The sequence below is a fragment of the Cercospora kikuchii genome, assembly GCF_019650295.1.
Source record: "Cercospora kikuchii DNA, contig_00006, whole genome shotgun sequence".
NCBI classification, from domain to species: Eukaryota; Fungi; Ascomycota; class Dothideomycetes; order Mycosphaerellales; family Mycosphaerellaceae; genus Cercospora; species Cercospora kikuchii.
This window is the reverse complement of record NW_025408587.1, coordinates 2,364,450-2,378,983: the sequence shown is the minus strand read 5'-3', so window position 1 is coordinate 2,378,983 and position 14,534 is coordinate 2,364,450. Positions and strand designations below refer to the sequence as shown.

Sequence of the window (14,534 nt, the reverse complement as noted above, 5' to 3'; positions counted from 1 at the left end):
AACATTCGCGAGCTTGCGCGATTGCCTGTGCATCTGCAGAAGTGAAGGAAAGAGTCTTGAAGCCGCGACAGAGTTTGAGCCGGCGCAGCGCACGGGCCAACCTTCGAACGCACCTTCGCCGGACAAGCCATGACAAACGAAAGTTCCGACCTCGACCTCACAGTCAACGAAACAACGTCAAGCGCAAATTATCAAATGGCCAACCCATTGAAGCCTTGGACAAAAGTCCCTCACAAGCGCTATCGCCTCATCGACGCCCAATTAATCGGTACCAAAACCCTCCACTGCATCTTCCCAACACCATCTACTAATCAATATCCCACAGACCCCAAAGATGGCTCCCTCCACTCCCACGTAACAATCGACATAAAAGACGGCCTAATCCACCGCATGACAAAACTAAACTCCAGCCCCACAAACCCCAACGACGAAGTCTTCAAATGGACCGCCAACGAAGAAATCACAATCATCAACCTCCAAGGCCGCTACATTTGTCCCGGCCTCATAGACTGCCACGTGCACCTCGCCACTCCCCCTGGCGAAGACGGTCTCAAAGACACGATGACTCAACATGCCGAGACCGCATTACTGAGACAACCATATCTAGCTCGAGAAATTCTAAAACGTGGTTTCACCACCGTACGCGATTGTGGAGGAGCAGGTCTGGCATTGAAAGAAGCTTTGGCCGAAGGACTATACCCTGGTCCACGATTATTCATCGCGGGGCATGGCATTTCGCAGACGGGTGGGCATGGGGATATGCGGAGTTCCAAAGACGAGGAGTATGCGTGTTGTGGCGGAAATACTCGAGGTTTGGGTCGAATAGCAGATGGTGTGGAGCAATGTTTGCATGCAGCTCGTGAAGAGCTTCGACAAGGCGCGGATTTTCTGAAGATTATGCTATCTGGAGGGGTGGTGTCTCCGACTGACAAGCTGAGAAATCTGCAATATACGCCGGAGGAAATCCGAGCGTTTACAAAAGTGGCGAGTGATTCCGGGACTGTGAGTACTAATACATTTGTTGTGCGCGCATTCCGCGGATCGCGGTTGTGGTCTGCTCGTTGATCACATGCGCTTACTTTTACAAATTGCTGACCCCTGACTGTGTGCTTTGTAGTGGGTGACAGCACATGCGTACACTCCAGCTGCGATACGCAATGCGGTCGAGAATGGAGTGCTTGGCATCGAACATGGCAACCTGGTCGATGAACCAACAGCCGAGCTCATGGCCAAGAACAATGTCTTCTTGACTCCAACGCTCGTAAGCATACTCTGACCACATCCTTGCTGCACAAAATAATGCTGACCTTCATGAGATCACGTACCAAACCATGGCGAGCAAAGAGTTTGGCAACTTCCTTCCCCCTTCAATAGCTGCCAAGAATCTCCAAGTCCTGGAAGCTGGTCTGCGGAGCATCCAAATAGCAGACAAAGCCGGGGTGACCATGTGCTACGGCACTGATCTGCTAGGGCCACTCGAAGTTATGCAAGCCAGTGAGTTCTCTCTACGGAAACAAGCCGGCTTGTCGAACCTGAAGATCCTGCAATCCGCAACAGTCAATGCTGCCCGAATGCTCCGGCAAGAGGATAAGCTCGGACGCATCAAGGAGGGGACAATCGCGGATCTGATAATCCTCAACGCCAATCCGCTCGAGGACATCGAGGTCTTGGCGCGGCCGCAAAAGCACTTGCTGGCTGTGATCAAAGACGGCAGAGTGCTCCACAGCAAGTGGTCCAAGCTGTTCCCAGACACGGAGCAGAATCCTGTGCTTGAATGAGGTTCCCGCCAACGCGAGTCGGAGAATTGGTGTCGAAACAAAGCAGTGCAGTGAGCGAATGTTCACTTCGTGAACGGCGCAATCGGATCAACGGTGATGTCGAGCGTATCCAGATGCCAGATTTCGAATTTCATGGCCTCGCTCTTATCAACCATGGTGATTTGGCGCTGTACTTCGATGGTGCCGTTCTCTTGCGGGACCTCAATTAGGCCTCCAATTTTGTAACAAACGTCGCCCAGACAGATAAACTCGAGGTGCAACGGCCCACGCGTCGCAAGTTCGTTGGACATTTGGTACATGCGGTGCTCGTGTGAGTACAGAGCAAAGTGCTGTCGAAGCTGCTCGTTATCCAGAATCCGGAGACATTTCAGGTTCGGTAAGAATGGGCCAAGAAGGCGAATGGATTCGTGTTGAACATCGTCAAGTGCGAGGCCAAGTTGCTCGAGCTGGGTGCACGTGCGCACGAGATAGGCCAGATCTTCTCGCGGTACTGCCCACACGTCGCTCAGAAGTAAGTGCTTGAGGGTGCTTCCGTGGTGATCTCCTATCGTATGAATGTATTCTTTGCCAAGCGAGATCCATTCTGGGTCCTTGTTTGGATCGTACGGGGAATGCGCTGTGTCGCCATTGGGTGTGGGAGGCTCGCCGTTACTTGCATTGGACGCTGGGGTGTAACCTGTCTTTTGGCGCTTTGCGTTACTGATTAGGTACAATGCTCTCATGCTCTTACTCGTTTTGCGCATGATTTCAACATGACGCGGCGAAATCTCATTGACCCGTATGCGATCGAAAGGCACATCAAGATCATGCGGAACCGCATTCCACGTTTCGTCGACAAATATTGTGCGGGGGTCGTTTCCGCCAAACGTATCGATGAAGGTGGCACTGGTGCAGGTCTGGTCATCAAAGATTTGGTCAAAGCTGAGCACGTTCTGACCAAACCAATTCTGGAGCGCGAAATGCTTCACTTGGAGCTTGTAGTCCGCCTTGTAGCATCGCCCGAAAAAGGCGCCTAGACTCATCGTGTTTTCTGCCTCTGCGCGCATGCGTGGAGAGAAGTGCAGGCGCACGTCTTCGAGCTTCTTCGAGCCTAGAAAGAGCATGCTAAGATCGTCCGGATAGCATAGAGGATCGTAGTCCAGCAGTTGAAAGGCGCGTAAGTTCGGCATGGGCGGAATTATCACTGATGGCCGCGGAACTCGAATTGTTGGAAATCGCAAGGTCAGAGTGGTGAGAGTGTTGTGAGTCCCGAGACCTTGGTACAAAGTCTTGAGAGGTTTGCAATCGAGTTCCCAGGAGAATGACTTGAGCTTGGTCATTTTATCTGTCGCGGCGCGAAGGATTATGTTCAACATCATCGAGGTATCGGGCACCCTGCCTTTGGCGAAGTCATCGATGCCCAACTCCTGCCATTTGCCCTGCCGCAGTATCAGTGTTGCTCTGCCCAAATCTCAGCATTTTTATCCACTCACCCAAACTTTCAGCTCTTGAACCAGTGTGGCATGACCTTTGGTGCACAACCCGTTTAATGCCATCATGAATGGGCTTCCAGCGCCAAATCCTTCCGGCCTCCCATTGACATATCTCATTTCTCCGTACGAATGGAGATTCACACGCTGGTATAGTTGCGGTAAGCACATGTAGTACATGAGCCTGCTTGTCCGCGCAATCCGCGCCATATCCCCAACATCGTCGAGGTATGACATGATGTGCGCAATGAGGTTCAGCGGGAGCGTCGTCGCAGGTCGGCGTCCTCCATCTTCGTTCAGGGGAATTGTACTCGTTGCGGGCGACGTATACGCCATCGCCGGAGGCATTTGTTTCAGCGAGGGCATGTCTTCGAATGTGCGTGCTGGGACGCTGTCCCTGCGAACGTCCGCAGCCATGGTGACGGTCTTCGTGGGCGCATGCGGACTCCTGACGCGCTTCATGGCAGATGGACGCGTGCTCCTAGGTTGAGCAGAATCATGTCTGTCCTCTAGGAGGTAAGTGAGACGAGGTTGAGGGTAGTCAAAGACAAGTCCATCGGCTCGAGAGAGGATCGCCCGGAAGCAAGCCCTACCTTGCAGGCACGCCTGTTACCGGTGCACTGTCACGACTCATCAAGACCGAAAAAAGTCTAGAGCAGCCCTAGAGGTGATTAGTTGATCACAGGTGTCGATGGCTGCCCGGTTCATGCGGTCTTATTATGGACTCGGTGAAAAGTAATCGGACGAGAGTGGGCGGAGTTTAGCGCGACCGAGAGTCCGTGTCGTACCAGCACTTGCCCTCTGTGTATCGAGGTCCCTTCGCACATCGGCCGTACAGGAGACTTCCACTACCCTGGCAATATCCGACCGTACAGTACGCTTGCACCACGCAATTCGTGCGTGACTCCCTGCTTAAGGAGACCGGTTCTCCCGGCGGGCTTTAGGTCGCCCCGAAACATGGCACAAGCCGACGAGCGAGAACATCAAGACGTTGTGCTAAATCTTATCGACACCTATCACGAACTCAATGCTTGTGTAATCGATGAGCTCACCGCCCAGCCCACGGCGTTGCAGTTTGCGCGCTACGTGGGCAGGAATCGACCATTTGTCGTGCGGAGAGGTGCTTGCTCTTGGCGAGCGGTGCGGCAATGGGACGCGTCGTACCTTCGCGAGGTGATGGGCGATGCTGCGGTCAATGTGGCCACGACGCCGAGAGGGTAGGTGGTGCGTAGTGGTCGTTTCTTTCATTCATGCTGAGTGGTTCAGAAATGCAGATGGGTTGGTGGAGGACAAGTATGAGAATCTGATACTGGTCGAACCATATGAACAGAAGGAGAGTTTTAGCGACTTCCTGGGCTATGTTCAAGCTGAAGCGCATATGTCAGAGCAGGAGAGAAGTGGCAGGAATGTCAAGTACGCGCAGACACGTAAGCACTTCCAATCCCAATCCCGGCTTGTAGCTGACCTGGAAAACTGTAGAAAATGATAATCTCCGTGCAGAGTACTCGGCTCTGTTTGCAGATGTGCCTAATAGCATTGACTTCGCCAGCACGGCATTAGATGCAGAACCTGACGCAGTAAACTTCTGGCTGGGCAACGAGAGATCTGTCACAGCCTTGCACAAGGACAACTACGAAAATGTCTACGTCCAGGTCCGGGGAGAGAAGCACTTTGTTTTGCTCCCACCGATCGAGATGCCGTGTGTGAATGAAGTCCCAATCCAATTCGCGAGGTACCAGCCGACCGGCGACGATCAGTCGACACTCGAGCCACAGGCATACGAGGATAGCGAACTAGTTCCGACACCAATCTGGGATCCTGATGAGCCGGACGCGCGGGCGTCGCTATACTCGAAGTCGTCTAAGCCAATGCGAGTCACCCTATACGAGGGAGACATGATGTACTTGCCTGCGATGTGGTACCACAAAGTGTCGCAGAGCTCGGGCGAAGAAGGGTACTCATGCTCGGTCAATTACTGGTATGACATGGATTTTAGTGGAAGCTTTTGGGCGCAAAACAACTACCTGAGGGAGACTGTTGAGGCTGCTGCGAAGCAAGTGAAGTACCCTGAGCTCAGCTTTGGCGAAGAAGAATGAAGTTTGCCATAGTCCAGCTCGAACCGACCGCTACATCACATCTGCGGCCACGAAGCAAGACATTCGTGGCAAGCTTGAGTTGTTCCTGCCTTCTCGGATTTAAACGAGCGATGTGAGGTCTGTTGAGGCAGGAGGTATCGCGACTGCCTGCGATCAAGCTACCGCTGGGTCCGCACTTGGCTTCGACTTCAGTACTCACCTCGGAGTCAACATCAAGCTGTACAACGACTTGCGACTGTTCGCACCGACCCAACACTTGCGATAACCCGCTTTCGCCCGACTATGCCTGTCGTCACCACCAATCTTCAGCAGGCAGCCGCCTTGCTCAAGCGGATGAGCGTCGCCGAGCTCGAGACGCTGCAGAAGCTTACTGCAAAAGAGCTCGAAGAGCACTACATACCATTCCCTTTCCTATCTCTTTCGGCCGAGCTGCGCAACGAAATCTACGACCTTGTCGCCGTCAGTCAAATCTTCAGCATTACGGACGTCGAACGCCAAGAGAACGGGCTGGCTGTGGCGAACAAGCAAATTTCGAGCGAGTACCTCAGTGTTCTGAACAGTAAAGAGATGGTCCGCGCCAAATACTTGGTAGATGTCACCGCGATGCAATGGGATGAAGTCGACGTTCGCAAGCTGCTCTCAGCCCGATCGTTCTTTGCACACGAGCTTCTCGGGCTTGACGACATGTGGTTTCGATATTTCCATTCTTCCGGCTATGCTAGTGCCGAGAGAAGGGTCGTTGATAAGACTAGGCTCGACGATGCACATTTAGAGAAGTGCAATGACCCGGCTCAGTGCAGCTTCTGGGGCATGCTTGAGATAGCCGGTTCCAGTGAAGGGTGCTTTGTCTTCGAAATTAAGGTAAAGGGAATCGACCATTATCGTGCAGACAAGCAACCACGGGACAACAATGATGAAGTATGAAGGCAGCAGACATCATGAGAAAGGAGCTTGAGAGACGATGAGAACAAGACCTGATTATACTGGTGCTAAAAAGGCTGTTGTTAGCATGACGGAGTGCGACGAGGAGACGCATGTGGACTTTGGTGATTCGTGGTTCTGGGTGCACAGAGCTTGCGCGTGGCGATGATGGCTGCATTATCCTAGAAATTCAAACCCGCGAGTATGATGATTACATTGAGCGAAGGCTGCTGACCTTCATCTTGGCGGAGAATGAACCCCATGGGTCGTAAGCATATTGTACCTTTCTCGGTGGTCTCAGTCTGGTGGCCTCAAACTGGTGGTAGCGAGCGAAGTGTAATGTAAGTTCAAGCAAACTGGCCTTTTGCGTCCCAAGCCGCCCTTTCGAACCACATTTTTTTTCATGTTCATAATCAAGTCGCCTACCAAATCACCTTTGGTACCTAACCAACACGCAAGGAACACTACTGCGGGCTGGCGATAGCGATGAAACCCTCCAATCTAGAACAAGCGGCTGCGCTACTCCACTCCATGACCACCCCGGAACTCGAACAGCTGCAGGCCCTCGCTGCAAGCCAAATCGAAAAGAACGTCGCCGCAGGACCTTTACTCCTCGCGCTCCCTTCCGAGCTGCGGAACAAGATCTATACACTGGTCGCCATGGATCAGGGACAACAAAACGGACTAGCTGGAGCGAACAAGCAGATTTCCCGAGAGTACCTCAGCATATTAAATAGCAAAGAGATGCTACGCGCCAAGTACATGGAAGATGTCGACACGACGAAGTGGATTGAATTTGACACACGCAAAATCCAGAAAGCGGTGGCCATCTACTGTCGGCGCAATCCTCACTTCTTGAGGAAAACCTGTGCATTGCCCGGTGATGTCCCATTTACGCTGAGGCTGAAAAGCACGTCATCGAACATGAGGAACAGAGGTCCTAGTGTTCCTTGGTCCTGAGACGTCCGACAAGTTTGGAATCCTCGAGATCGTATGCCCTGCACATCGTTGCTTAGTACTCGAGATATCGGGCTGCGAATGTCGTCGACAACACTTTACAGCACAGCGAGAATCCTTGCGTTGGGAAGCCTGAGGGATGGTTTGGTAGAGTGGATGAAGTCGTGCGACAAGCAAAGGGATGTCCAAGGAACGAGAGGCCATGATGGGAGGCTGCTGTACTTTATGCAGTTGGGTTGCTCGCGAGGAGCAGATGGCGCTGGTCTGGCGAGAGAACTGGTCGAGGCAGCGAATGCCTTGGCCATGGAAATTGGGAAAGAAGTTCACATGATTAATAGATGTCAATGCTTCTTCTGAAGCGACGGGATGATCTCGGTCTCCGTCTACTTCTCACCTGTCTGGCCGCGTGGCCGTAGCTGCTGTGTCTGTTGAGATCCTCGCTCGTTACAACATTGTTGAACTCCATATCCTGCCCGCGGTGCGCCTCATGCTTTTGTCAACTCACAAGACTGCCAACTCATCTAGTGATCTTGATCTGCCTCCTCAGTGAACTTCTTATACTCCTCGGCCGTCTTCAACTTCTCCAACTCCTTAGGATCCGAAAGCTTGATCTTCGCGAGCCACCCTTCTCCTTCGGGAGACTTGTTGATCGTTGCAGGCTTATCCTCCAGCGCACTGTTCGCTTCGACAATGGTTCCACTCACTGGAGTCATGATATCGGATGCGGATTTCACGGATTCGACTGCGCCGATAGTGTCACCTTCGGACACTTCGAGGTCGGCGGTGGGAAGCTCGACGAAGACAACATCGCCGAGGGCGTTGGCAGCGTAGTGGGAAATACCAATCGTGCCTGAAACGCGATTAGCATGTGAATGTGGGGTGTGGTTGGAATGGATAGGTGTGATGGGGTGTTTACCTGTTGTGCCGTCCTCGGAGAGTTCCACCCACTCGTGGTCCTCAGTATAGCGCTTCTCCCATACTGTAGAGCATCAGTATACTATCGCCCGTGCTCCGGTATGTTTATCGCACCTTTCGCGCCTGCGGTGAAGCTCCGCACAGCGGGCTTCGCGATCTGTTGTGTTCGGAGTCGGAAATATTGTGGTTTGCTGCTTCGCACCACGCTCGAAGCTCCCAATGAGCGCGCAAAAGCTCGTCCTGCTACTGCTGAGGCCATGACTGGTTTTTTGTGAGTGTGTTCAGAGGGAGAAACAAGAGAAGACGCTTGACGGCGGCATTGGACGAGGGTCTTTCAGGTTGGTCGGGTAGTGCGGCGATCAGCTGTCACCGCGGACTTCTCCCGCCTTGGTGCCGAATGGACTTCAGTTCCACATACAGATGTGATATCCCCGACTTTCCACACATTCGCCAACGACCATGTTGTACGAGCTGATAGGCGTGGTATGTGGTGCAGCAGTACGATGGGTTGCAGCGATACTGATGAAATGCGCAGGTACGCCCCGGGCGCAGCGTCAACGAGATCAAAGAGTTTGTCTCTTCCCGGGTTGGGCAGTTTCCTGGTCGCAATCCATCTAACAAGACTGCAGAATTACACGAACGACAGGGAACATCATTCTTGGAGCAGGCGGCGTAGTACGAGGCATCACGAACTGGGGCACATTCACACTTCCCAACCCGGCGCGAAAACAAGGCGCGACATACCGCGAGGGTCACTATTTCATTCTACGATTCGACTCGAGCGCGAAGACACAACATGCTGTGCGAAGGACACTTGGTCTTGATCCGCGGATGATCAGATACAGCGTGGTGAAGATGGGGAGTAAGCTGGAGGACATCAAAGATGTGGCAGGGAAGGCCGATTGGGGGAAGACGCGATCGAGCGAGGCGATCTAAGATGCGTGGGTATAAAATGTGTGGAAAGTAAAATGCAAGGAGAAGTCATGTACAGATACAGAAATGCATTGACAGGCGTCTGGCGATGGAATTTGGACAAAGCCCCGGGCATCATGAACAGGAGGCAAGCTTGGAGCTATCCTTTACGTGTTACACGCTAGAGGAAGTGTACAACGACGAGTTGGACATCTAGCGAGATGTTTCGTGCGTTGAAACTGGAGGAGAGCGCGATTTCGGAGCCTCCAGATGCACGTGGGGAGCATGGGAGGTATGGCAGTAAGCCCATTGCGACAGCATGTCGAACTCCCAAAGGTCTATGTATGCTAAGGAAGAAGACTAAATGGCCTGTAGTCTGAACGGAGCCTACAAATAATTTCCACAGAGTCCGACGTGCGTATCGCAAATTCCTCCTTCCAGCGCCGCACCGGTAGCACCCGTGCCCCTTATGCGTCAGGTGCAAATTCACATACTCTCGGTCCATTTCGCCACATCTCTCGCAAATGGACCGCGACCTTCACCTCCACCATCAAACAATCAGATGACTCTTGCAGAGCACAGGAGCCGCGCACAGCGAGAACATGCCATTCGATGCCTGCTCGTCCATGGAAACCAAAAGAGTGTCCTCCGTCGCGCTTGGTCAGCCTGGCCCCATCCTCTCGTCATCGATATCCATGCTCTCGGAGCTGGGACAGGCCCATGGGGCGCACGTGGTCCTCCTAGTCATGCCGGCTATGCTATGCTGCACCCCAAGTGCGGAGGCAGCTGGCTCCTGCCACAGGATCGACGACATCACCTGGCCGCAACGTTCACGGCGTTAATTCCTGCAGGTCCTGGTCGATCATGTCTGTACCGCAATCAAGAGCCGATTGGTCGATGGCCGTGAAGTATGCGCGTCCTTAGAGGAGCTCAAATTCGACATCACGCGGTATGCTGGCCTTTCACTTCGCAGCTATGAAGCGTTGCAATGTCCCGGTCGCGGATTGTTATGCTCCTTCTTCTTGAACTAGACTTGAGCAGCCGGGCTCTGAGGGGCGCCAGTGGCATCTATATGTTCTACATACTTCTAAGGTCAACGGAGAAGCTCTTCCCCTTTGCAGTTGCGCGCCGCCACGCTTTCCGACTGCTACAACTTCTACTGACCTACCGCAGGTCTACTTTCTCCGTGCTGGCATCACACCTATAGAACACAGCATATGCAACAAGGAACACAATATACGAAACACAGAACACAACATAGCCACCCAACGCGCGCCGAGAGACGATCGCCGACCCGGAGGGGTTACAATACACGCTTGCTGTCTTCGTAAAGCGGCTTCCTTGCACGATATTGTTGAGCTGTCGGACCAAGCCTATAGACCGATCAGCCAGACCCATGGCACAGTCCACGGACTCAGACCGATGGCGAGCTGGTGATTTCGTCCAGCCTTCTCTGTGGCACGCCACGAATCTTTTCCATATGGGCTGGTACGGCTGCTTGTCGACTGGTACCGGTTGTATTGGATCATAAATTGCTCGATGAACGGCACAGATGTTTCTTTGCCAGCCTTTTGCAACAGGACGAGTTACCCTGGCCCAGGTACTCATAGCCAACCACGGCACGAATGACTCTCCTAGTCAATCGAGCCTCGGAACCATAAATACGCGGAGTGCATTATTCAATGAGCGCCATCGACCACGGCAGGCTACTCGAGATACAATTGAACGGCGAGTTGAGACTGCAATCCAGCGCGATTATTCCGATCTGTTGAGCGGCCTCGACCGAGCACCTCTTTCACCTATGTGCAACGCGTATCATGAAGCCGCTCTAGACGTAAGGATCTGAGGCGTCATAAGGTCTGGCAATATTGCGTTCAAGTTTCTGATATTCAACACGATATCCTCTCCGACGATTCAATTGCATGTCATGGCCACTATTTGTTGCCACTCCATCATCATGACTTCAGGTATTGCCGCCACTACAACAGCATGTGGATAGAGAGTGACTAGAAGCCTGTAGTAAAGATTCGTTGATTTTCTACTGATGTCGCTCACCCAGCTTCTCCATGGTACTCGGGACTTTCAACATCAACACAAGCCGCGATTATGGCAGCCATGGCTAGAGCAGCGGTCAGCCTACAACAAGACAGAACAATGGGAAGAACGCTCCAGAGATGTTCACGGGCTAAAACCACCCACATTACGCCCACAACCAAATTTTACGGCTGTCTCGCCAGGCAGAAACTGGATGCCCGCATTCCTGGACTACGAAGCTGAATTTGGAGGGAAATTTCCTTGTGTCTGTTCAGCTCGTAGAACTGTCCTCCGACTGGATCAATGGAAATGTCCCGGCAGCACAGGTCACGTTGGAAAACGCAATTACACTACCGAGTACTGTAGGCGAAGTGCCCGACATGCAATTGCACCTTCTCTGTACGGCCAAATACACCGATAGCGAATTCGCTTATGCAAATGCCGCGCTAGAAGGTACCTCACTCCATCGCGCGCAAGGCGTCGTTTGCCTAACGCACTGGCTGAGCGTAGTGTAGACCTCATGCTGGTGCTGAAGGATGGCTTTCGGGGCATTGATGTGATATCGATGGCTGTTAGGAAATTGCAAATGAAGATCCAACACTACCGGAGACAAGAGTCACCAAGACTCTTCCACAAAGCTTGAGGAGTACCCAGAGTATTCCTGCGACTCCCACACCGCGAGGCACGCTAAACGCCGAACGCATGATCCGACGCGAAGGAGTCGACGTTGCATCGCCGGAGCGAAGACGGTGTTGAGGCTAGTGAGTTTCAAGCCGCATGAATGTCGCGAACGCGAATGCGCGATGAGGGGAAGCGCTAACACTGCAGCTGCAATCTGAGACTGCGAATCACTTTAATACGCTACCGAACGACGGGATTTGAAGGCAATAGCCCGACAGACGAATGTTGTGTCGAGGAAGCGGAGATGCAGCCGACCAGGAGAGACGGAAATCAAACAGCCTCAGAAAGCCCACGATGGCGCAAAGCTGGCAGGATGCATCCTGCCTCCCGCAAGACAAGGAGTAAACGAATCGGAACATTGTATGACGCAAGTCTGTTTCGTCTGTTCCTTTCCAAATCCTCCGTCTGCCACAGACGTGATTTCGAATCCTCCGCATCCTACAGAGGTGCTTTGGTGCTGGTCCTCCCTTCTCATGCCAAGCCACGAAGAAGTGGTGTTTTATGCTCAAGTACGATGCAAACGAGGTGTGTTGACCCCAGGCGATCACCATGTGCATGGAACGCTTCTCGAGTACCCTCTCCCTTCCGTCGTACCGGCATTGTGCAGAAACACAAGTTGGCCACTCTACGCTCTGCGGAACGGTAATCGTAGACTAGCGTCTACGATCCCAGATCTGAGTCTGCCGGCCTGTTCCAAAACGTGTATCGAAGCGAATCCTTGCAGCTTCGGTCTGCACATGATAGTTTTGATTACAGGTTGCAGTGCGCAGTTCTCCACCGACTAGAAATTGCCTCGCGAGTATGCATGCACGCATACGAGCACTAGTTGTGGGTTGTTGTCCATTCCTCGTGTCGGAAGGTTCTCCTCTCGGCTGAACTTTAACCTTACCTGCTTTAGACTCAATGCACACTCGTCTATCGTAGCTCTCTTGCAGCGGCCAACGGCAGAGGCGGCCCACGCATTCATGTGGTCCCAAGCGAAACATGTGGCGTTTTGCTATACGGAATCACGTTGCTGCGAAGCCTGCGAAATGCCAGTACATCGTGAACGTCGGAGCGAAGTTGTGATCCTGGCCTTACAGGAATATAGACAGGGTATGCCTGTAAATCTCTTAGTCTGGTAAAGCGTCATTCTAGCACTGATCGACGTCGCCTGCGTTGACTGCGCTGACATAATGCTCCACTTCATGCTATACCACATCTGTGGTATCTACGACTCTTGGCAACTCCAAGCTTTACCAAGTCCAGAAATTGCTACCCTAGCAAAATAAGCATGATCAACCACACAGAACGCATGGCATGCTCTGGGCGGTCCCATTTCGGAATGCGTGGTCGTCTAGACATGCTTTCGAGTTTCGGAAACGGATGCGGTTCTTCTCAACGACCAGGATTCGGAAGGAAAGGTGCGTATTACGGAGGCGAGGTCCGAAGCTCCAGGATGTAGTATCATCATTACATCCGAACCCTATAGAACTAGATCCCAAAGGCCCGAGCCCCGACCTCACTCACATCCTCGCCCCTCTCAACTATCAAGGGCATCGACTACTCCGACAAGTCATCGTCTTCCCACTAAATTTCGATTACTTAGACCATTGCTGCGAGTGCTGAGACATTATTGGCAAGCGGAGGTCTTCTGCCAATGCTCCGATACCCAGGACTGCGCCCAGCAGTGGGAAGCATGAACGAGCGATGTGCATCCAGCTCCATCGGACCACCAATGCCCGAACATCTCCCGAGACCAGAACTTCCTTCGTTCGATCAACGCGCGTCTGGCGGTCTAGGCCGAACAAAGTATCATTGGTGGGGACCATGATGGCCAACGTAAACGGTATCATCGTGACAGTTGTTGCTGCTGCCAGAGCGTATTTCCTCCAATGGGCGTCGGCTCCAGAAGTGCGTTGTCGAATGACAACATAAGTGTACAGCAGGAATGTACAAATGGCCAGGCCTGGCATGAGTAGATGTCCGTAGTGATAGAGCCGGACCCATTGGTTGAGGAGCCCCGCCGTCTCTATGTTGGTATCCAGCATGACAGGGACTGAGACCAATGAGAGACTAAACATTGCACCTGGCGAACAGATTGCTGAGTCAGTGACTGGATGCGGCCGCGCGGAAGATGGACTGCCGGAAACTGACCTGCTAGGAACGCGCCAAGTACAACCGCAAATGCACTTGGAATGGAAGACCGCTGTTTTGTTGCCATATTGCCGGTCAGACGTGGCTGTTCGGATCAGGCAGGTGGGTACGAGAAGGCCTTGGTAGGGGTGCCGAAGTCTGCGCTGCTGCTCGAACGTGTCTGGGTCTACTGCTCAGGAAACCTGATCCAGATTTAACTTCTCATTGCTCCGAGAACGCTTTGGTTGGATGGGATTTGCTTCATCGTTTTATTCCGAAGACTCCGCAGTCGACCACTTTCAAGATGATACGCGGCGTGGCGTTTGTCTATGTCGGCTTGGAAGGGATGTTGCAGTTCGGCGTTTGAGCACTCTCGTTCCTTCGTGTTCCTGTCTCCGGAGGCAGAATTCGTGGAAAATAGCCCTCGTTCGACATTGCGTAAGAGGCGCTGCGGCGGAGAAAGTGCATGAAGAAAGTGCCGCATAGGTGGTCCAGTAATGGCCCGACATTCGCCACATTGACGAAATGGTCCGACTAATCCAGGCTTGCATAATGTTTCATTGCAGATGATAGATTAAGTCTGCAGGGCGCAGCTGTTTTAGACTTTCGATCTCGTGCAGCACGTGTTCGCGCACGCGAATGCGCGCGAACTCTGT

The 14,534-nt window shown here is 52.8% G+C and overlaps 7 protein-coding genes across 7 annotated transcripts; 5 read left to right on the top strand and 2 right to left on the bottom strand.

The window, feature by feature from the left end:
* Positions 1-129: 129 nt before the first annotated feature.
* Positions 130-1,778, top strand: CKM354_000985700 (uncharacterized protein; the record flags this gene model as incomplete). Its single annotated transcript, XM_044805296.1, has 4 exons — positions 130-268; positions 326-1,002; positions 1,118-1,261; positions 1,317-1,778. The coding sequence occupies 4 exons, from the start codon at positions 130-132 to the stop codon at positions 1,776-1,778; spliced, it is 1,422 nt and encodes a 473-aa protein (XP_044661231.1).
* A 62-nt stretch (positions 1,779-1,840) lies between these two features.
* Positions 1,841-3,709, bottom strand: CKM354_000985600 (uncharacterized protein; the record flags this gene model as incomplete). Its single annotated transcript, XM_044805295.1, has 2 exons — positions 1,841-3,196; positions 3,251-3,709. 2 exons carry the CDS (start codon positions 3,707-3,709, stop codon positions 1,841-1,843), a joined length of 1,815 nt encoding a protein of 604 aa, XP_044661230.1.
* A 495-nt stretch (positions 3,710-4,204) lies between these two features.
* On the top strand, positions 4,205-5,343 carry CKM354_000985500 (uncharacterized protein; the record flags this gene model as incomplete). The annotated part of the gene is made up of 3 exons (XM_044805294.1): positions 4,205-4,464; positions 4,514-4,674; positions 4,727-5,343. The coding sequence occupies 3 exons, from the start codon at positions 4,205-4,207 to the stop codon at positions 5,341-5,343; spliced, it is 1,038 nt and encodes a 345-aa protein (XP_044661229.1).
* A 282-nt stretch (positions 5,344-5,625) lies between these two features.
* On the top strand, positions 5,626-6,267 carry CKM354_000985400 (uncharacterized protein; the record flags this gene model as incomplete). The annotated part of the gene is made up of 1 exon (XM_044805293.1): positions 5,626-6,267. One exon carries the CDS (start codon positions 5,626-5,628, stop codon positions 6,265-6,267), a length of 642 nt encoding a protein of 213 aa, XP_044661228.1.
* A 528-nt stretch (positions 6,268-6,795) lies between these two features.
* CKM354_000985300 (uncharacterized protein) lies at positions 6,796-7,224 on the top strand (the record flags this gene model as incomplete). Its single annotated transcript, XM_044805292.1, has 1 exon — positions 6,796-7,224. The coding sequence occupies one exon, from the start codon at positions 6,796-6,798 to the stop codon at positions 7,222-7,224; it is 429 nt and encodes a 142-aa protein (XP_044661227.1).
* A 518-nt stretch (positions 7,225-7,742) lies between these two features.
* CKM354_000985200 (glycine decarboxylase subunit H) lies at positions 7,743-8,395 on the bottom strand (the record flags this gene model as incomplete). The annotated part of the gene is made up of 3 exons (XM_044805291.1): positions 7,743-8,071; positions 8,138-8,200; positions 8,251-8,395. The coding sequence occupies 3 exons, from the start codon at positions 8,393-8,395 to the stop codon at positions 7,743-7,745; spliced, it is 537 nt and encodes a 178-aa protein (XP_044661226.1).
* Positions 8,396-8,595: 200 nt separating this feature from the next.
* Positions 8,596-9,072, top strand: CKM354_000985100 (mitochondrial 37S ribosomal protein YmS16; the record flags this gene model as incomplete). The annotated part of the gene is made up of 3 exons (XM_044805290.1): positions 8,596-8,619; positions 8,672-8,706; positions 8,766-9,072. 3 exons carry the CDS (start codon positions 8,596-8,598, stop codon positions 9,070-9,072), a joined length of 366 nt encoding a protein of 121 aa, XP_044661225.1.
* Between the last annotated feature and the right edge of the window lie 5,462 nt (positions 9,073-14,534).